This window comes from Vicugna pacos, chromosome 11, assembly GCF_048564905.1.
Source record: "Vicugna pacos chromosome 11, VicPac4, whole genome shotgun sequence".
NCBI lineage: Eukaryota > Metazoa > Chordata > Mammalia > Artiodactyla > Camelidae > Vicugna > Vicugna pacos.
The window spans coordinates 81,897,387-81,920,757 of NC_132997.1; the positions used below are offsets into that span (position 1 = coordinate 81,897,387).

Genomic DNA, 23,371 nt, shown 5'->3' on the forward strand with positions numbered 1-23,371 from the left:
TGTCAGTACAGGAGAGCGCGCCCTGTATGTCACGTGCTTGGATCAAGTGCATCTTGTTTTGTTTTTTCTTAAAAGAATCTGGGAAGACATAGTGGGTCCTCGGGAGTCAGGACTCTTGTTTTGTTTTGTTTTGTTTTGTTTTGTTTGTTTTAATCTCCCTGTTAATCAGGTACGGCTTTGAAATGAAATTTCTACCAAAAGTCCAGGCAGCCTAGTGTCCTAACACTTCCAAGACCTCTGCTCAAAAGCCTTAGGAACCGAGGACAGATGTGAGGGAATCTGCCTTTCAAAGACAGGTCAGTCTCGGCAGATTTCGACAGAGCTTTGCAATCAGAATTTCCCAGAGTCAAACCGTGGTGGAATTGGCTGCGAGGTGCATTAATGCAGATATGCTGGCTTGGGATCCTCTCAAACTGCAGGTTTGTGATTCTGGAAAAGTCACACAGTGGGGAGTAGAATCCTGAGAAAATTAATACTGTCTGATTTCTTTCCTAATTTTGAGAAGACTTGGAAATCCTTGTCCCACCTTTCCCCTCCTAGTGACTCTGAGGGTTTAATAATACTTGGGAAGAGACTGCACTTAGATCCTACCTGGAGAATTCCAGAAATATTCTTTTAGATTTTTATTCATTCATTCATTCGTTCAGTCACTCAGTCATTTAATTAATTTTAATGAGCCTACTTAATGTGCCAGGCACTCCAGTAGGCGGGGGACAAACAAAGAAACGTTGTCCTGTCATCAAAGGGTTTACAACGGAGGCAAGACAGAAAAGTGATGAAATACATTCGAGGCGCTGGAACTAAAAGCAGCTGCAAGAGCAGACTCTCAGAACTCACTGGGGAGAGCGTGGAAGGGGGTTGGGGAAATACTGGTAATAAGGGCAGAAAACTCGATTTCACCATGCTGGACTCCAGTGCAAAGTTCTTTCTCTGAAAGCTGGCAATCTCCCCAAGTGCCCAAATGCAGATGTTTGCTTGTTTCTAACTCCTGAACCCGAGAGCCACTGGCTCAGAGGCATCATCATGGGACAGCCTCCTGCAGTTTTCATGGATCACGCCTTATGAATAATGGAAACTTTCAAGAATGATTTTGGCTTAAGACCGGGGATAAGTCCTTCTTGTGGGGCTGTGTATGTCAGCACTCTGCCCTGGTAAATTACCTGCAGACAGGAGAGTCTATCAAAATGAGCCCACCACACTCTCATTTTTTTCCTGCCTGCTATGCCATTTATTAACTTTCATCCATTATTTTTAAAACAGTTCTGGGATCAAAGGTAAGAGCGAAAAAGAGAAACAGAAGGGTGATAGGGGATAAATACACTGCAAATCCGGGGCACAGGTGCCAATGAAATAGGAAAAAAATGTCTGGGGAAAAAATATGTAGATTCTTCCAGAACAGAAGGATTAGGCAAAGACTTGCAGGCTTCCAGGAGGCTCCAGAAAGCACAGGACATGGGGACACTGATAGTTACACTCCGGGAGCGTTCTCATGGGGAAACGATGTCTCAGGCTGATCAGGTGTCCATCACTCATTTTTGGAGCAGTGATGCTCTATGACTTCACCCACCTCCATACCCAGTGCCTAAAGCATACTATGATATTAATATGCTCAACAAGTATATTATTATTTTTGAGAATTGTATGACATTTTTTGAAATACCTGGAGATGCCCTGAGGGTTTTAAAAACAGAGTAGAAATCACTGCCTTGAGTAAAAATAACTTCACATTTGGCTGCAGATAGCTCCCCTGATACCATGCATTTGGCATCTAATCATCCTTCCTTGAAGCACCTCACAGCACTCCTGTCGCCCTGTGTTATTACTGGAATCTTGGGTTGTTATTTCACTTTGTCACTGGGTGACAAAGCAAAGGTATATGTTGTTGCCTTAGAGTGATAGCTCTTTCCCCCTAGTCCTCACCGCGTGTGTATATGCCTGTCTTTGGCATGACTTATATTTGCTTCTTGGACAAACTGACACTTTAGTGGGACTAGGAACTAAAGAAGAATGAAGGTGTTAACCATTCATGAGAAACAAAACAGTATCATTCGAAAGAATCCAGACAAGGTTTTACTCTAAGGACATCCTCAACAAACCCACAAAATGAGCCTGTATGCTCTGCCCTTGTAGAATCAGAAGTACCTTCAAGGTGAGCACTGCCCCTAGTGGCAATGGCAATATTTAGCTGGTTTTGTCCCAATATGGTTGCAAACTAAATATTTAACATAGGAATTAGTCTCCAATTCAAACCACCTTCCAGGCACTGCTTCTTCATCTCATAATGTTATAAAGCAATTACTAATAGTTTGATTCTGAAACCAGTCTGAGACCCAGGCCTCTGCAATTTACAACATATCCGTCATCCTAGTCAACATTAATTTTCTCCATCCTGATTGGCATGTTTTCTTTCACAGTACAAAGGGATCTAAGTTTACGATTTGCATGGACAGCACGACTGTGTTTCAGAACTACACGCAAAAAGAGATTACACTCTTAATGTGGATAATAAGTTTGCATCCTTGTTAATGTAGAAAATTTTAGCCATGACAAATGGCAAGATGGGAGAACATGTTCCCTGCAACTTGGATGCCCAGAAGTAAGTGATTGGCAAAATTAGCAAGCAGCCCAGTCAAGCAAATCCCAGGAAAACAATGGATGAAGAGTTCATTGATTCTATGTGTCTCTCATACATTAAAATCACTCGGGTAGCTATGTCCCAGGCTCAGTCCCAGAGATTCTGATTCAATTTGTTCTGGGTGGGACCATACATACAATATTTTTAAAAGCTCTGCAGGAGATTCTGATGTGACCAGGATTAAGAGCCACTAAGTATGAAATATACTTAGCATATTGCCAGGCATATGATCAATAGGATAGAAACTAAAATAAAATCAGTGACTTATTAGTTCACAAATTCATTAAAGAGATACTTATGAGTACTCACCATGGGACAGACATTGTTCTCTGCCCTAGTGGTACAAGGCAGGAAAGTTGAGAACTAAACACTAATGCTCTAGAAGTCAGTGAATTACAATGGTACTTGTACAGTTGCATCTAGGGTGCCCTCTGACATGATGGAGGAAGGCACAAAGGTCAAGTTTTCCCTGCTCCCACTTCCAACTAAAGGTTACTAACACCCACACAGCACTTTACAAATTGCAGAGTATGGGGACCATCATGATATCTGGTTACCAGATGTTTATAGCAACCTTAACTAAGGAAAGAATTCTTGAAATACCCATTTTACAAATGAGGGACCTGAGGCTCACACAGGTTTTTCAGGAAATGATCACTAACTTTTTTTCCTCTTTTCCTTTATAATTGAAGACCTAAGTTTCAGTATGTGTCTACTGCTTATAACTTAAAATATGCCAGGCAAGTTCTTTAAAAAATGTATTTAATCTTTACAGTAACTAATTAATAGAATTATTATTATCCCCAATATGTGGTATGGAAATTAAAGTTCAAAGACAGAAGGTGATTCATTCTGTAAGTAATTCTGTTTTCTATTGTTTTAACTTGGCATGTGGGTTCTCTAATTTAGTGGTCAGGGAATATAAGGCTTCCAACCTGCAAAACCAGAAGGAGTTTACTTGCCTGTCTTCCTCTAATCAGCTAGTAATGAGTTGTGATGGAAATATGTTAAGAAAAAAAAAAATCCTAGGAGAAATAGGGGTACTAATGTTTTCTCAATAGTATACCAAAATATATGAGGCCATCAGCAATGAACAAGGCAAATATCTGGGGTGACAATTCTTAGAAATATGAATGTTAAAGCTAGGTTAAAATCAGAGTCCGTGTAGTGCAAACGTTTCTTCTTATAAATGAGGAGCCCAAGACTCTATGAAATAGAACAATTTGCTGAAGATCACATGATTAGTGACAGTGCTAAGATCAGAACACAGGGAATGCTCATACCAACCCTCCAACATGACCAAGACATTTTATTTATTTTTCAAAGGTGAACCAAAGTAGTTCTCTCTCTAATAGATTTAATATTTTGATTATATTTGCAAAAGTTTGAGCAAAATTCAAGGATATGAAACACATTCAATTTTCATTTAGAATTTCTAACTCTTCTAGAAGGCACTTTGAAACTTCAGAATTAAAGTTAAGAACCAGCAGCCTATATGCTCCATCCTTTTGAATATACACGCCTATCACCATCTGATTAGAGCACATCTAAATGTTAACTCTTCTTTGCTATCTCCTGAAAATTTGCAAGAGTGATCTTTGCAGGATGGTACAGGAAGCTAACTATTCTTAAATACTAATTCATGGCTGAAAATCTCAATTTTTGGGGGGGGAGGTGAATGTAGGCGAGCTGGTTTAGGGGTCCAGCTCTGCCACTTGACCAGCTGTGTGACTTTCTATAAGTCATTTTGCTTTTAAGCCTTGGTATCCCTATTTATAGGGAGTTTTACTTTAATGAAAGTATAAATGATGTACAATACTATATAAGTTACATGTGTACAACATAATGACACACAATTTCTAAAGGTGATACTCCACTTAGAGTTATTATAAAATACTGGCTATATTCCCTCTGTTTTACAATATATCCTTGTAGATTATTTATTTTGTACATAATAGGCCATCCCTTTCTTTTCTAAGTTTTGACTCAGCCCCAAGCCATGAGTTGTGACGTAGGCACTTCAATGAGCTTTTTCTCCTTTGCATTTGGATCCTGACTGGCATCTTGTGGGTACTAGTTACACGATTGTCTTAGGCAAAACAACAGGTTGGCAACTAAGTCTCTCCCCCAGACTCTGTGCCCAGCGAACGGCCCACAACTGAGAAGAAATGTAATGAAGAGACACTCAAATCCACAACAGGAGCTTCCATCTGGTTAGCTGATCTGACAGCAGGTTCTCTCTCAGACCCAGGGTATCTTTCAGGGGATTGATACTAATACCCTCAGGCTTCAAGAAAAGAAGAATGTACGGAAAATGCTGTTAATAGAGGGACCACACACGTGAGGAGACCCTACCATGAATCTGGAGCTTCAGATGCATTATTCCTCACAATAAACCTGTATGAGGTGTATTTGTAGGAGATTAGGCTTTCGTGGACACTGGGAATCTGCAAGCAGAGCTATTGTTCCAGGATTTACTGAACTGATTTCCTCCATAGATCAGACGTGGCCTTGATGATGACAGGTCTGACTTAAGCCCCAGAGGAAAATGATATCTGCATTCTCTTAAAAGGAAGCATCAAGTACAAAGATTGTTCTTGAATATGATGCAAGGCTCAACTTCCAAAGCACTGTGGAAAATCAAAATAGTAGACTCCTCAGATATGGCAGGCCACGGTCCTACACAGACAAAATCACAGTAGTCACAGGTCACTTTGTGACCACCCTGTGGTTTGATTAATTTCTGCCCTTGATTAAATACCATGGAAACACAATCTAATCTTAAAATAGACACGTGTGATCTCTTGAATCTGAAATGCTGAACTGTTATCCACCCAGTTTATCAGATGAGGAAAATGAGGACCTGAAAGGGTAGAATTAACTAATACTTGAATGGATTAAGTAACCATTTCAACTCTATTTTTCCATAAAGGTAAAGAATCCATAAAGAAAGGAAGGGCAGCATTATTTCCAATGGCTACAGGGACAATGGGTAGTAAGAAGTGTCAAATTGATGAAAAAAGCAGGCCTAGGAAGTGCAGGGAAGAGGAACCAAAATCCACAATCTTGCTCTTCTCTAGTCCTCGAGGCCTATTTCTGGGTCTCACACACCACATACCCATCAGCAGGATGTCTGTCATTATAAATTGGAATGGTACCTGCACCTTGACCTTTGCCCCTCTACAGGCGGTCTTTGGAATAAGAGAAATGGCCCTAATTTTCATTCTGAATATATCTTTTAGAGTTATATCTGGAGAAGATGAGGAACACAAATGAATTAGTACCCAAGAGCAACGGTGGCACATCAATGTTGTACTGCAAGCGTCCATGCTGGCCAGTGAAGCTGAACCAGCCAGGATGGCCACCTTTCCTGCTGCCTGGAGTCCAGATAGTAGTTGACTTCACCACCACACACACCCCTCATCCCACATGCTTCCTGGTGACTGAAGGAGTAATTGGATCATGTGCTTAGGCTGCCCAATGAATAAGTAAGCATGGTCTTTTTTTGACTAAGCGGCTTCCAGTTTTATAGATACTGTGAAACTGACCCCACCAAAAAGGGTGGTGGGTAGAGACAGTACACAGACCATGGGTCATCTCAGTCTCAGAGCATCAGGCCCTGACCTCTGCAGAGCTGCCAAGAAGGGAAACTCAGAGGCCAAATGTCTATCAAGAGTGTAGCAGGAACTAGAAGCACTTATCTCTATTTGCCAAGGCTACTGCAGGCTCGGACCCACTGCAGCCTGGTACAAGTACAATCTCCATGTTAAAACATTTTTGTTTAAGTTCTGAAGAGACAGGTCTTTGCAATTGTTTTTGGCAACCACGAAAGGGGGAATACTCCATTTGATGAAGAACGAAGAGGAGACTTTTAATTCTGACACTTCTTTGAGGTCAGAAGTGATAGATTCCCAACTAGGAGAAAGGCAATAGAAAAGTGAGAAAGGGTAATCCAGGAAGTTGGAAGTGAAATCAGTGTAAGTCAGAAAACTGATATCACAATAAATATTAACCAAGTTCTAAGGATTTTCAGACAAAAAAAAGTCTTGCCCTACCAAAGAGAACTTATTTATCAACTAGTAGGTATCACTAATCCAAGTTCCTAGTTCTTTCAAAGGGTATGTGTTTGGCATCCTGCAATGAGCATACATTTCTCAATTAATTCGATTTAGAGGGGGGAGGGTATAGCTCAGTGATGGAGCACATGTTTAGCATGCACGAGGTCCTGGGTTCAATCCCCAGTATCTCCATTAAACAACAAAGAAAGAAAGAAAGAAATCTAATTACCTCCGCCTCCAAAATATAAATAAATAAAATAGAGTTTAGAGTTGAGGAAGACAGATTTCTGTGAAGTCATCTTATTGCTTTCAAACCCAGAGTTAGAGCTGAGTTCACATTGGCCTGACTTAATGTTCTTATTTGAAAGAAGCAATGAAGCAGGACATTCAATGATAAATTCTTTCTTTTAAGTCTCGGTCCCCAGAAATGCTGGCAGAAATAAATATACATTTTTTTATAAGAAAAAAAAAATCAGGCCTGGGCCTTTCATGAATTGATTGCATCTCCTGCTTCTGCAAGCTAAGAAGTCATAATCCTCTGCAATCACAGATTGTTTGAAGCCAATAAACCAAAGGTGATGACCTTGCTAATACATCCCAGCAGGAGAAAGAAATAAAGCCGTGCTGGGGAATAACTCTTCAGCACAGCATTTCCCTTCGGAAAGAGAAGAACGGAGCCGAAAATGCCCCAGCTTGATTTATGGATGAACTATATTTCGGGAACTTCACCTGAAATAAGAAAAAGGGTTCTCTAAAACTCTCCAGGAATGCTGCTGTCACCCCTCTGTCCTACAGACACAGAGCAAAAGCCTCCACCCTCGGATACCAGTGTCATGGATATGGCTTCCCTGGTCTTTGCTCAGAGTCGAGCCTGGTCTGAATGGGGGCCCATATCCCTCTATGGAAAATTAATTCTCTGGTGACAGCAAAATGTGCAGTGCTCAAGGTTAGGAATTCAGATGGGTCCAAATTTACATTTGTTTTTAAACAACCCTCCAATACTAGCCAAAGTGAAAGAAACCAGGGGATACTAATCAGAATTAAATCCATCTCCACTTCACCATCATACCCATGTCCAACACTCAGAGAAGCATCATTACAGACAGGCAGCATGACAGTGGCAATCCACATGCTGAAATCAAATTAATATTTGTCACCTCCTACATGTGCAATGACAACGGATGAGAGCAAGACCTGACATTTGAGTAAACTACCTTCTGTTATCCTCTGATTACTTGTGATACACAGTATGGGGAAAGCTTTGCATCAACTAATTAAATCCAAAGAAGACACAGAACTTTAAAAAAAAAAATCTTTCCCTAATATATTATCCTGGTGTTTCTTTTACTGAACACCTACTACAGGCCAAGAGCTGTACTTGGTGCTGGAGATACAAAGATGAATAAGATAACAGACAACCTTCAAGATGGTTCCTGTAAGGGGAATAAATACACAGAAAGTGCTAATGATTCAAAGTAAGACATCAAAAAGGAAAGCAGAAAGAGCACGTGAGCAGTGACTTATGCTGTGTGATCAGGTAAGGGTCACAGCCATAGTGAACTACTTGCAGGTTCTGCCAAACAACCAATGGTCAGTAAAGGGAACACACAAGAGATGGTCCATGTGGGGTTCAAAGTCTGGGCTCTGGAGCCAGACTGCCTGCATTCTGAGCTCTTCTCTACTGCTTAGTATCCTTGTGACCCTGGGCACAAGTTTTCTCATCTGCGAAATAGGTACAACATAGTACCAAACTCAGAGGGTACTGAGAGGATTAATTTATATTTGATACGTATAAAGCGCTTAGAGTGGTGCTTAGCACATAGGAAATCATCAGGATAAATGGCTATCATTATTATCAATTAGACAAATAGAATGGTAGGGAAAAGGCATTCTAAGCAAAGAACAAGACCACAGAAGTACAAGATCCAAGGTTTTTTGTTTGTTTGTTTTGTATTATTTATTGTGTGTTTAGTAGGTGATGTACATTTAACATAAATGTCACTATAATTATATGAGATAAATACTATTAGTAAGGCCCTTTTTTGATGGATGAGGACATGAAACAGAGAGATTAAGAACCTCCCCTTCATCTCAGAGCTGGTCAGTGGGCAGAGCCTGGATTTATGCCCAGGCATACACCGCCCAAGCCCATTTTGTTTATGGAATGGCCTTCTGAGGGCACATGGTGTTTGACAGAACCTACAAGTAGTTCACCAAGGCTGGAACATAAGATGATCAGCTTTTATTGAGAATTTTACTAAGAGGAGTGATCAAAGTCAAGGAAAATAAATACCTATCAAGAGAAAGACCGAAAAGGTCAATTGAGAGTCCAGAAAATTAAACTCCAAAAATTATACTTGGAAATATAAAAGTGTTAGGTAGTTAGGTAAGTGGGGGCACTTGGCAGATTGGTGGAGGAGAGGGAGGATGGTCTGGAAGATGGCGGTGTGCCTGCCTCCAGCATAAAGGGGCTCTACTTCCTCTAGATGAGTGCCAGCAAGAAACTGGTTAGAACCAGACAGCCACAACTGCTTGGTAGTAAGGACTTAACGGGACATGACCCAATGCTCGTTGTAATATAATTAACATTGAGGTTTACCCCACCCACCGTGGGATTTTCTGTGTACACCACGGTTAAGGACATGCGCAAAGATGTCATTCCAGGGGCAAGAGCCGTCAATCAATCCAGAGACCACCTCTAAGCGAGGGTGTAAGAAAAAGGGCGAACAAAGACCACCGCTTTTCCCCCTTGGATCAGCCCGCCTCCTGTTCTTGGAGGTGTACTTTTCCTTTTCTAAATAAATTCTTTAAAATCTTTCACTACACAACACACTGTCTTCTGACTGTAATCTTATCTTTCAGGTAGGACAAGAACCAGGGTCTTTTTCCTTTTTCTTTTGAGGTAAGAAAATAAGCAAAAGTTTGGCATGGGCTCCAGAGCAAATTGTGGTAAGAGGAAAAAAAGTGACCAGAAAGGAAACCAACATCACCTCACGGTGACATCGGGCTGGCCCCTCTCTCTTGACAAAGACATCGTGGTGACTACCAGATGTGGTCCACAAGTCTTAGCCTTGGAGTTAGTGGCCACTTGGAGAAAATCTATCATAACCAGATCAGAGAGGGCTGCTGGGTGTTCCCTCAAGATGCGGAGGTGCGCTGTCACGAATATCTCAGGACCGTGGGGGACCTGACAAGCAGATTCAGCTGTTCCACATGCTTGCAGGGAAACAGCTCCTCCTCCTACTGAGCTGAGTGGATTTCTTAACAGCAGCTTTAATAAAAGGCTTTTCTGATTAACTCCTCTTGCTCTGACCAGTTCCTTTTCCCAGAGTCTCCTGGGGGCTAGATCTGTTCTAAGTTTAATGTTATAAAAAGTCACTCTCTTCTGGATAGTATTTCTTAAGTGTTCTTTAGACATTTAACACCGGCTTGGATTGGGGGTCCTGCTGTTTCACTCTTTGTCCTCCCTCAATCCCCACCTTCACTTTCTTCTCTGTTTAGCACAGATCCCCTCATCTACCACTTCCCCTCCCCAACCCCTCACTCTTGTCCTTCTCCAGTGCGTCTCTGGAACTCTGTAGCCAGCTGCCTCTTGAGTAGTACACACGGCTCTCTGGGGTGGAGGCACAGCCCTGCTAACCCCAGTCTTAACCTTGGTGGGGTTCTCAGCACTGCCCAGCACAGCACCTACATGTCCCTAAGTTGTCCCTCCTCAGGTCTCCTCTGCAGCTCCTTCAAACCCTCAAGCCTCTCAAGTTCATTACCACTCACCAGACACCCAAACGGCAGGAGCATCCTCCATTCCCGGTCTCCCAGGAAACCTGATCTTTGTCTCAGGCCAGCTCTACTCTGGCTTCCCTTCTTGGTGAAAGAGACACTCCTCTTCCGCCCACTCCACACCCACCTTGATCTACCAGGGCTGGCTCATCCCCCATATAAGCTCTAAATCCATACCCTCTCTGCCACTCAATCCTCTACCAGTTTTAGTCCCTCCTAAGTTCTACATTTTCAATCTCTTTCCACTGTTTTAGTCCCCATAACACACGATCAGGGTTATCCTCAAAGAAAGAAAGATATTCCTTTATTCTATGACCTCTTTTACACAAAATCATATTTCTTCCTTTATGTCCCTTCATGGCTTCTTCTTTGAAAGAGTTGTCTCCATATCCTTTTCTCAGTCACTAGGGGTAAGTGCTCAGTAGATGTCGGTCGAGCAGACGTAAATAACCTTGCAATTCACTGGACATCCAAGACGAAAGCAGGAAAGTTATTGCAGAAATGTCTCTTTCACCTTCTCGCTCATCCAACTGGTCCTGTTCATTTTTACTTTATAAGATTTATTGGCATCACCACCACCACACCCCATATCCCATTCTCCATTCCTTCATGCCCTAAGAAAAGTCAGCGCCTTCTCATTCCTTCTTATCTCACTGACTACTGTTCTCACGGTCACCAGCTCTGTTTTTTTCCGAGTCAATTCTCAACACAACACCAAGATAATTTTTTTCTAAAATTCACATTTCATCAAGTTTTTCTCTTGCCCCAAGCCTTTCAGTGGTGCATTGCTTCATCTACGATGTCAGAATAATTAAGCACAGAAGAATATGAACTGCCCCATTCTATCTTTCCAAAGTCATCTCCAAGTTCCCTGTCCTTACACAGATTGTGTTGCAATCTTATATAGTTTCCTCAGTACACCCTGCTCTCAGCACAGAGAGGAGCCTGGAATACAGTACGTACTGAGTAAATACACAATTAGCCTCCTTTACTAGTGTGATTCCTACTTGTTCTTCAGGATTCAGATCAGGTATCCTTTCCTCCAGGAAGCTTTCCCTTCCCTGACCCAGGGCATATTACAGTACCTCTATTATGATACTTAACATACTAATATAATCTCTTCTTTATTGTCTCTCTCTCCCATCAGACTGTGAATTCCTTAAGGGCAACAATCAGATCTTATTTGTATCCGGATACACACCATTTACCATGATTCCAGGCACATATTTATTTACACATTCAATTAATTTGACAAATCTCACTTGAACGTCTATGTGCCAGGCACTTTCCTGGGCATTTGAGATACAACAGAAAGTGAGATACACAATATCTCTGCCCTCAGGGAGCTTACAGTCTAGTGGTGGCATCAGCCAATAAACGAGTAATAAACAGAATCATGGATCATGACACGTGCTGTGAATGAAATAAACAAAGAGCTATAGTAGAAAGAAACAAGAGACCTCTTTTTAATAAGGTGGATATAAATGGCTTTTTAAAAATAAGGTGATATTCAGGCTGAGACTTAAAATATGAGGAGGAGCTAGTCATGTTGACTGAATGAGACTGTATGTTGGGAGAAGGCAAGAATTAAATTCTGTCCTGGGTATCTTTTGACCTTCTTTGTGCCCAGGACAGAGCTCTATACCCAGACAGCGTTTAATCTCCATGGTTTAATTACTTATTAATAATAAGCTCAAGTTTTGACTTCAAAGGACAGACCAAAGCATCCAGTGAGGAGAAAAGCCCTTTGGGAGATTACGAGGATATGGATGCACTGGGCTCCAATTGGATGGCGGTGATCCAAATCTCAAGGGACCCCAGGGATGTAAGAGTCCACCACGTGGGGTTCCATGGCAAAGTAGCAAAACCAGAATTGACACTCTAATCACTTCCTGAATCTATAACCAGGTTGGATATTGGGATGCCAGTTGCTCCATTTTTGTTTGTTTTGTTTTGTTTTTTCTCTAGTAAATTTGTCTTTATTGTTTCCTGGGGTCATATTGACAAAGTTACTAGACCTTCAAGGCAATGACTGCTTTTGTGTGTATCTCATCTGCTATTTGCTAAAACGAGAAGCGGAGAACCCAGCACAGCCAATCACTGCAGCAAAGGAGGAGAGTAAAGATGCTTTCTGAGGCCAGACCCTCAGAGACTCAGGAAGGTCTGCAGAGTCTCTGAGACGGCTCAGCCAGACCCTTGTGGAAACAGCCTTCTGGGTGGTGTACAGAAAGACTTTGACAAAAACAAGCGGGCTAACATGCATGCATGGTGCTCTGTGAACGTAAGTGGATTCCCCTACTTGAATCCAGGCTTTGCACACTTGGCCCTGGCTGTGTTCTTACTCCCTGAGTGCAGTGCAATGGTATTTCACAAGATCATGCAGCACAGTAAACAAAACAGCATTTCCTATACAGGAGGCATGAGTTCAAAATTTAGCATTATTTAAGCGTAAGAGACAGACCTGACTTTCAGAAACCCTAAACCATTACTTAATATACTATTCTGAAGCAAAAATTTAAAAAAAAATTGATACTTACTATGCACTATGTTCTATTTTAGGGGCCTGCAAACAGCAATAACTAAGACACGGTCGCAGTCTTTGAGTTTCCAAGCCAGTGTGGAAACAGACAGACGTGGATGATAGCTTGTGCATTACTTTTACACTGCAGTTGCCACACTTCTACAATCACCCATGGAGTGTATGCCCTTCACAAGGTTTTGAGTTTTTGCAGGGAATGAACAATTTCTTCCTCATATCTTTATTCCCAGTGTCTACCTAGCACAGTGCCTAGTGTAGAATAGAGGGCTATTAGATATTCGTTAAACGGAACCAAATAGATAACCACTATAAGACAAAGATACATAAGACACTACAGGGTTACTGAGGAAGGAACAATCACCTTCGATTGGATGGGGCAAGGAGACAGGGGGTCAACAGTGCCACAGACCAATAAACATAAAAAGATGCTCCGTATCACTAGGAGTTGGGGAAACAGCCCTTAAAACAACACTGTGATCAAGACACCATTTTCATCCAACAGACCAGCAAAAGTTTAAGTATTAAAAATACCCAGTGTGGGTGAGTGAAATCATAGGGAAACGTACAGTCTGCTACTGCTTGTGGGTAGGTGAATTATTCCAACCATCTCAGAAAGTAATCTCAGGTATCTACTGACATTGTAAATGCATTTGGTTTTGATACAGCAACATCACCTTTAGGACTCCACAGTACTTCCCAGAGAGAAAATCACCAAAATGTAAGAACACGTTTACAGACGCGTTTACTGAAGCACTGTATGTAACAGCGAATATTGTGAAAATTAGATCATGATCCAATAAAAAGCTCGGGGAGAGGCAGTGTAGCTTGGTGTTAAGAGAACACACTCAGGAACCAGCTCTGACAATAAAAAGCACTGAGAACACTTCCTGGCACACAAGAAGCACTATGCAAGTTAATTAAGCGTGCAGTTGTTAAATTTAGTATACAACATCCACATTATTTGGTGCTCATAAACCTGACCCATTTTTGTAAAATGTACTCATCTGGACAGATACCCAAGACTCATTCTTAAGTGACAATAACAGGTTGTCACAGTCCTATGAATATTTACTCCTGTTTCTTTAAACAAACAAAAAAGTGGTCCTGACATACATATGTATCTGTTAGTATTTTTGAGTTGGATCCTAACAATATGGACAGTATCCCCCAATACTCTTAGCATCACTGACTTCAGGGAAGCTGGATCTGTGTGGGAAGTAAAGACTACTAACATTTTTTCTTCTTTGCCTCTGCATTGTTTGGCACATTATAGTGAGCATATCTTCTTTTTTAGAAAAAGTTTTTAAATAATAAGATTCAATATAATGAATTTGTAAGTCCAGGACCCACAAGCAGCTTTGTATGACACAAATATGGGGGTGGGAAGTATAAAACTCAAAGGACCCCTGATCCTGCCTGTTGGGGAGCTTGGCTCTCTCCCGGGGGCCAATGGGGAGGCACTGAACACATGCAATCACAGGGATAAACATCATCACTGGATATGCGTAACACGAAGAGTCCTCTTGCAGGGAGATTAGCACCCTCTAGCTTTCTTCTCCTCCTCCTCCTCCATCTCCTCCTCCTCCTCCTCCTCCATCTCCTCCTCCTCCTCCTTCCCCTTCCCCTTCTTTTTTTTTAGGGTGGCTATCCCAGTTCTCGGTCTTTGTATTTGTAGTTAACTGAAAGCTGGATTGCATGGCAAAACATCTTTCAAAACTGGGACTAACAATCTTATCCAAGCCGCCCTCTGCTTCTCCGCTGAAAGGTGGGAAGGGAGAGATGTCTAGCTAATGGGAATCCCGCACAGGGTTGGCGAGAGTCACCATCTTCAGGTCAGCGTCCGTCAGCCTGAAAGCCTGGAGCTCTCTAGAAAGTCCAGGCTGTAGCCAACCCCATACAGAAGCAGCCTCAAGGTGCACCACAGCCATCCTCTCCACTAAGACTCCACTGGGAAGCTGCTCTTGATAATGGCCATGAGGAACACCGACGAAGAGACAAGGTGACTCCGGTGATAAGGACACAGAGCTGGCCCCAGTACAGAACCACCTAGACAGCCTAGCGCATTCTCTCCACTTTAACCATGGCGTTCCTTTGTCCCCTCACAGCAGGCATTGCTACCTGAGAAGTGCATAACTTTGGAGATCTGTTCCAAAGCTCGTGTTTCATGTGAATCTGAAAATTCACATGGCTAGCAAGCTCAACGACAGACACACGGCAGGCTGTGTGTCCCTTTAAGAGAACAGGCCTTTAGCCCTCCCAGAATTGCCCAGGGCTTCCCACCGGCTAAGCCTCTCAGCAGAGTGCTGATTACCCTGGCACAGAGGGGAAAAGATTAATATATTTCTTCTCAGAGATACTGTATCTAGATTTTGACATTTTATTTATCTCAACCTTTCTGCTTATCTCGCTGCCAGATGGTAAAAACACCAGCTCGACCAAATCTCAAAGCTTAATCCACTGTAAGGCAGAGAAGATTCTGAGGTGTAGTTAATTGTTCTGTGTCAGATCATCCCCCTTTCCTCCCAGTGTGACTCCCTGGGTGAATGGACAACACAAAACAAAACAAAATCAACAACTTGCTCCAGGATTAAGGTGTAATCAATGACAAGACCAACAGGGAGCAAAGGCTCATTAATTTGGTAGAGCGGTTTCTCACTCTGTCAGCCAGGGTCTGTCGATGCAGCGAGGTTTAAGGCTCAAACACCACTGCAAGGTCAGTTGCCTCTTGGCCTCCCTCCTACTCTGGCGCCCCAAAGGCGACTGCCACTTTGGACTATTCAGCGGCTAAAAGTTGTGAAGAATACAGGCTCAATGGAAAAGTGCATGGATCTATTTGCTGGACAAGAGGCCATTTCCCCGTTGCCCAGGACTTTTCTGGAATAGGGCAAATACTGCTAAAAATGTCACAGTGCTTTGAAAACCATATTGTTAATATACATATATAATAATCATATATATTATATATATATGATTAAAATGTTGTTTGCTTATGTATGGCAAGAGCCACCAGAAGCAGATGGGACTCTAGAAGATCAATCAGCAGTGAAACGACTGAAGTTTATTCACTAACACGCCTGGAAATGTGTGGCCTATTATTTACAAACTGTGTGACCTTAGCACCTTGTAAGAATGAATTGGAAGGATGCATAAGGTGTGTCAAGCACTTAGCATTGTGCCTGACACATAGTGCGTGCTCAATCAAAATTAGCTTTTATTATTGTTGTCATGATTTTCATTATAAACAGCATCCTTGCTGTTTCCATGAAACCAGCATAGTGCTCAGTTTAAGGACGTAAAGTTTAGCTAAGAAGAGACAGTATACACAGGAGCAAAGTAAAGAAGCAACGCTATCCTTGTGTCTTTATTACAACACTTCACCGCTGTACGCCGGTGTGTCTATTGACATTAGGCTTCACATCCTCTGGGATCTGGCAGTTCTGGGTGCTTCATAAGTACCTTATTCAGTATATCACATAAGGCAGGTTGCATGCCTGTCCAGTCCTCTCTTGTTTTAACTGCCCACAGATCTCTGTCCCTTTAAACAATGAATCCCTGGAAGGCAGAGCCTATATGCGGTGGATCTATGTTCTCACCCACCTTCCCTTCCCTAGACAAGAACAAGCTAAGGCGTAAAGGAGTTAATAAATAGCTCGGTGTTGAATAAATGAGTGACAAAGAGAATTCTATGCTAATGACCATGCAGTAGGGATAATACCGCAGTATCCACGGCTCTGTCCAAAAGCAGGTACTTACTGAGAACTGTCTCTGTGCTAAGTCCTGCACTCAGAGCTGCGGGGCCCAAGAGAATCTATAAAAACTGGCCTGTGCCCCTAGTAAGCCTCCGATTGTTGTCACAGGCAGGTTTTCTGAGAGGAAAATACAAACTGGTGCAGGAGAGAGTGAGTCAACACTTAGCAGCCTCGTCTCCTTCAAGCAGGGCTGAACCCGATGACACAGAACCATGAGGACCGCTCCTCCTGGTCCCATCCTTGACCCATCCAGGACTGTCTCTCTCTTCCTCTATGTTAATACCCGCTAAAGGTTCCCTAAACGCCAAATACGGGCACCATAAGTCACTCAAAAATGCAGCCCTGAAAAGCACTTGCGAAGATTTCTAAATATTTTGCTTTCTCCTTCCCTCTTTTCTAAATTGTATTTTCATTAAAGTATGTGCTCTTTTATCAAAGTATTAAAATGAGCATTTGCAATAGTATAGAACACCCACAGTCATCATTTGCCGCATATGGCATGTATGAAATGACATATATGTGTCCATGAATGACTGAAAAATTGTGCTGAACACTGGAATTTGACACAACACTGTAAAATGATTATGAATCAATAAAAAATGTAAAAAAAAATGAAATGACATATATGGCAAATGACTATTGTGGGCGTATTAGAAAAGCAAAATATGTGTAGGTATATTATATGTGTATGTGTGTATATGATACATATATATGCATGTTTATATGGGTGTGTGTGAGTATATATGTGTGTATGTATATATGTGTGTTTGTGTGTACATGTATTTATACACATATATACAGTGAAACTGATTCTGAGATTGAAATTGATTCTAAGAGTGAAAAGTCAGCAGGTCATTCTTGCCACACCTTTCCAAGCTTAAGCCCATGGAGGCTGCTCCCTCAGAAAGGGGTTCTGATAAGACTGGCACATGATGCCACTTTTATTTCACTAACCTCTCCCTTCAAATCAGAAACATTCTTCCTAGACTGGGGTATCAGCCCTAATGCCCCATCAGAGAGAAAGAAGCCTGCTAAACATGAGCTTCAACAGTTCAGAAAAAGTGGTTCCTCACATTCCTCCAACAAGCCCTCCCCACGACTCCTCAGGTTGAGAGTCATGGCTGCAATGACTCTGTCCCATTGAGACAGAACTGCGTATCTTTTCATTTTTTAATATGCCGAGGACACTTTCTATGGCAGATGCACTGCAGAATAAAAGCTGACTTTTACTTTCATACATATACATACATTAGAGAAATCCACCAAAGCATAAACTTACTCAGTCACAAAGATGCTGACAAAAAGGTACTGAATTTAAACAATACAGCAGGTGTCAGGCCCTTCATGCAACAAATAACTATACTTTTTGAGGCTCCTACCAAACTCCCCACACTTTAATTCAGTTACATAATTTCCTTGGGACAGAAATTCTACATAACCGATCTCCTCTAGTTGAGGAAGGAGTTCAATCACTGAAATGCCTGACGACAAATAAAAGAACAGAATCAAGCCTTTTCTTTGGTCTACCAGGGTTCTTCTGATACACAGGACAATTTATTTGGGGCTTCTTGCACACAGTGTCAGGCTTACTGGAAAGCAGACGTCAGGTAAAAATGAAATTTAATGAATGTCTTCTTGTGGGGGGCGGCAAATTCCTTTCAGGTGTCTATTCAACCTGTGATCCTCCTCTTATCTGACAACTGCATTCCCCATAGAGGCAGACCTTGTAACCAAACTGTTACTATGTAAACCAACCTTCCCTCCCCAGGCATGGTTGACTACACTGGGTGCTGGGGGGGAGGGGGGACACCTGACACAAACAGGTGACTAGAGTCATTCTCCCCAGACCTCAGCACTGAGCCTGAGAGCCAGTGGCCAGTCTCTCCCAGTCATTTTCAGGAGAGGTAATGGAATCCCCCACTGATCTTATGTGGTCTACACCCAGTAGCTTTGGTCTGCCCAAAGAGCGCTCTTGCCTTTCTGTTATTAGTATAAATAACCACTCTCACTTAGTCCCTTCTGAGTGTGTACCTGTGTGTGTGAATATTAATTATCTCTGGGATCTGTCTCCATCCTCTCCAAGGCTCAGGAATCATCACATGATCCAGGCCTGATCAATCAGAGGAGGTGCCCTCCTGGATTTCAGGGACTGGTTCAGGTGTGTGCACATGGCACAGGCTAGTGGAGAAGAGCCAGTCAGAAGAGAGATAAATGAAGCAAATCTTTACAAACAAAAGGAAATAAGAGAACATGTAGTCTCCAGGAAAAAAGGAGGAAAAAATAGCTGTCTGGGTTTCTGAGGACCTTCTTCTGGGCTGGTCTCCAGTGAGTTACTCTGTTCCTAAAGGATTTGTATTAACTGCACACTCTGAATGTGTGAGGCAGTATAACGTGAGTCCCAGAGATATAGGCATGTATACACGTGTGTGCACAGCTTTGTCTGCAGGCCCACGGGAGGGAAGTCAGGAAATAGTGTTGCCCTGGTGGCCTGCCTGGGTTCTGCAGACCTAGAGGTGGTGCTGATCCCTCTGCAAAGATCCCCATTCTTTTGTTTCTGCCCCAGTAAGCTCACAGGTCAGCGAGAACTGTGGGAACTGAAATACATGAAGACAACCTAGTGAACGGTTTAGCAAAAACATCTGACGTGACCAAAAGAAGGGGTCTATAAATATTTACGCTGTACACTAGAAATTGAGACAACATTGTAAACTGACTATGTTTCAAAAAAAAAAAAATAAAACAAACAGTAAGGATCCAGGCTTCCTGTATATAAACGCCAACCCAGGGCTAAGGGAGACAGAGGGCAAACGGAGGAAGAAAGGGTACCTGTAACCAGAAACCTTCCCAGCAGGAAAAGGGGGTGGGGGGGAGCAGGCGAGGGCGTCCTGTTTAAATAATGCAGGAATTATTATCTCGGTTTCCGTACCTCCAGAGCGAGCTCTCCGTGATGCTCCCCAGGTTATAGTCGTAGAGCTTCGTCAAAATGAGAATCACCTGAAGGCAAAAGAAGGCACCAAGGTTAGTCTCAGACAATTACAATCTCAGAGAACTGAAATGGCCCATGGGAGGGCTTAGAATTCCTTTAATGGGCGCTTAACATAATTGAATGAATTGTTGCAGCATCGCTTACACTGACGGGGGAAGGGTTTGACTGTGTCTTCCCTTAAACGGCTCAAGCCAGGTCCCCTCCCTAACCTTCTTCCTGTTACCTAGCAGCAAGTGTTACCTGCCCATTTCTAATTCTGGTGGGTTTAACACTTTCAGGGAAGACTAGCAGAGTGGTCAGATATGCACGCTACAAGGAGATAGTCACTGAGCATATGGTTGAGAAAGAGGAAGGTCAGTGACGTAGGTCCCAGCCCTATAGGCTACACCAGACTTGGCAGGTTACCTTGCATTTCTGAACCTCAATATGCTATCTCTCAGAAAGGGGTTAACAGGTAATAAATGCAGATTACCGTTCAATTAGCATGAGATTCTTAAATGTTACTTCCTTTCCTTTCTTTCCTCTGTAGGTTTCGCTTTATCTGTTTCTTCTGATCCCCCAACTTCTGGGAAAGCCATTGGACAGCAGCCACAAAGACCAAGAAACAACATTTTAACAGGAACAAATCTATGTTTTATGGGGTCCTGAAGTTTACAAAATTTGGGGAGCCCTTCATAACAAACAAAATATAACATAATGAATTCAAATCTTCAAAGAACACATCCTGGGAAGGGGCCAGTGCAATTAGGGACACTGAAACTGAAGCTTCGTTAGCACCACAGCAAATCCTCCTCTGATTTTAACTTGTTGCTTTTTTCAACTTCAATCAGAGATAGACAGACTATTTAGTTAATGCTTTCAGAACTCAACACTTACGAAGTATTTATAAGGAGCCCAGGATTTTGCCTGATGCCAGCAAAGAACATAAATACAGATGAGGCTGGGCAGTCTGTGATCCACTGAAACTCATGCCCATGCGGCCGCTGGAGAAAGCTGCAGATTTGGCACCTACAGCCATGACCTGGTTCCCCCTGGTTACCTAAAAGCACAGGAGACTCAGGAAGATTCAGCAGAGCAGCGTGGTCCTAACCACAGATGTTCTCAGTCCTTACTTGCTCTCCTTCCATAAGGAAAAAAGCCTAGTAGATCCGCTTCGTTTTCTGTTGAAGTTCATATTTCTCTCCTGATACTAATAACCTAGAACAGTTGGCCCAGTCCTGCTATTTCCAACTCAGCAGAAGATGTTGACATCAGTTTTTCAGATTTTCTCTGAAGGCCAAGGGATCAGTTCTAGCCACAGTGTGCACAGAACATTCTAACCTGGAATTCCAAGGCAGCAAACTACCCAGGAATGCTGAACCTTCCAAATTCCACTCTGCTAGCACAGGGCTTGCTTTACTAAACACATGAGCATCAATAAGCAGACTCTGACTGCTTCTTCCCAGCAAGCAAACTGGAACTCCAGGACCTTAGGTCCATTCTAAGTTCAAGGGACTGAAGAACCTTGAACTTGGCAGGTTCCCAAGACAGGTAGAAATCTGAGGACCTGTGCTCTAAGGCCATCCCTCTTTAACCACTGCACAGACCGCCTTCAAGGATCTGTTCAAAACTTACTTCTTTACTTCCTTACCCAAACGTGAGCATGTGGGAGGCACTGGGCACCCCTTGGGCGCGTCAGATGGCGCGCCTGTGGTGGGGGCATATGCTTAACAGATCTGTGTGCCAATTAAGTCACTCTAAGTGCTAAATTTCAATCACCGCCATCCCAGGAATGCTGATCAGCGGCAGTGGGGTGGCTGTTCGTTTGAAGACACAGAGTGATGCCGCTGCTTCACCGCACGATGATTTTGCCGGACAGGCCTATAAATCCCCCACCAAGAAAATCGGGGTGTGGGCATCAAGCATTTCGAGGTCATTGCTCTCTTGATACAAGACGGCAGTCAACTAAATAATGACGTTCAGCTGGTCACAAAGTGCATCTCCTGTCCATCTGACGAGGGAACTCATCAGAGCCCCAGAGGAGGAACATTTTAACCTAGCAGGTGAAGGAGTGAAGCCCCTCGCACACGCACGCTGCAACTGTTTAAGCGATTCGCAGGCAGGCGGGCAGGGAAGTGAAAATCTACTCCCAGACTCTTCTTGCTGGGCTAGTACAACGAAAATGCCAGTGATACACTCAGGCAGCTTGTCAATACTGCACCAGGAGAGGCATCCTTTATGACATTTCAAAGCACACCTGCTTGAATCAATCTAATCTTTCTGTTTTCAGAAGGAGAGCGAGGAAGAAGGGAGAACTGCTAACCTTTAGTTATGTTTTCAATCGATTATTTGAAATCTCTTTTCCCCTTCTTTCTTTCCTTTCCTGTCCACAGACATTATTTACCACCTTACTCCTGGACAGTGATGTGTCATTATGTTAGGTCTGATGTGCTGTTTGTTTGCTTGTTTTTCTGTTCTGGTGAATTAGTAATACTATTTCACAGAATTACTCCTGTTAAAGGACCACAGCCAAAACCACCACAGTTAGATGAGAAAGAGAGAGAAACGCAATTGTCTGACTATTCTGGTCCTACTGGCTACCTTTCTGTGTATTTTTCAAATCTAAAAAAAAAAAAATCACTGAAACTTATTAATCAAGTGAAATATAATATGTGTTTAAATAATATAAATGGGCATTTATTTTTATTCATCTGGTAAACAATTCTCATGTATAGATTTAATTCTGAATCTTAGTGCATAGCATTTAAGTGTAAGTCCAATCAATGAGAACAAGGCTGTTTTGATAAATACAGTCACACAAGATGGAATGTCCATGAGCATCTCATTTTCCCCTTATATCTTGTTCTCATTATATAGAAATATATATCTCAAAATATTCCTAATTGAAAACAGTTAGTGGTGACCACATAGTAATAGCTTTTTAAGGTTCCTCTTTAAATCTTAGAATACTTTCTTTAAATCACCATAATCTAAACATTGATGGTTTGACAAACTCAACCTACACATGTCAGGACCTCAGTGCCCAGTTACTTCCGGGACTTTCCACTGTGACGTGTCTGAAGATGTCCCAACCAGTCTAGAAGCTGCTCTCATCACATGTCATCTGTCCTGTTCTTTTGCTGGGGCTCCTTCCTGTCATATCTACTGCTTACACAGCTTCTGGTGGGGGTCAGGAGGCCGGTGGAGGTGGGAGGCAGGGGGAACTTCACTTTATCTACATGTATAAAGAGGATGCTGAGGCCCATCCACCCAGCTACTGTTTTCAAATCATTCATTCCCTGGAGGGTGAGGAGGCACCAGAAACCATGGCAGTCTCTATGCAGAGATGAATGAGGGTCTTCAATGAAGAGAAGTTTTGTTTGCAGCTTCATCCTCAGCACTGAGTCAAATTTTCACCATCTGAGCTCAACAATTACCCCCTTCCGAGAGTCTGCCAAAGCTCCTACTGAATAATTCCACCAACTGCAGCCTCTCACCCACTCCTCTGTACATAAGGGTTAAAACCATCACACAAAGAAACCATTACACAAAGAACATGTAGTACTCCACACAACAGAATATTATTCAACCATAAAAAGAAGGAAATCTTGCCATTTGTGCCAGCATAGATGGAAATGGAGGGCATTT

General features: G+C 42.5%; 1 protein-coding gene across 7 annotated transcripts in view; it reads right to left on the minus strand.

Annotated features, from left to right (window-relative positions):
- The window catches only part of SORCS1 (sortilin related VPS10 domain containing receptor 1), a 468,902-nt gene that overhangs the window by 275,108 nt on the left and 170,423 nt on the right, over window positions 1–23,371 (minus strand). For 6 of the 7 annotated variants that reach the window (XM_072971853.1, XM_072971845.1, XM_072971844.1 and 3 more), the window contains exon 2: window positions 19,685–19,752. In XM_072971853.1, the coding sequence (XP_072827954.1) occupies window positions 19,685–19,752 (68 nt within the window). Of the gene's footprint in view, window positions 1–19,684; window positions 19,753–20,856; window positions 20,993–23,371 lie in introns of those variants that run through there. The other variant, XM_072971847.1, reaches the window with a different exon arrangement.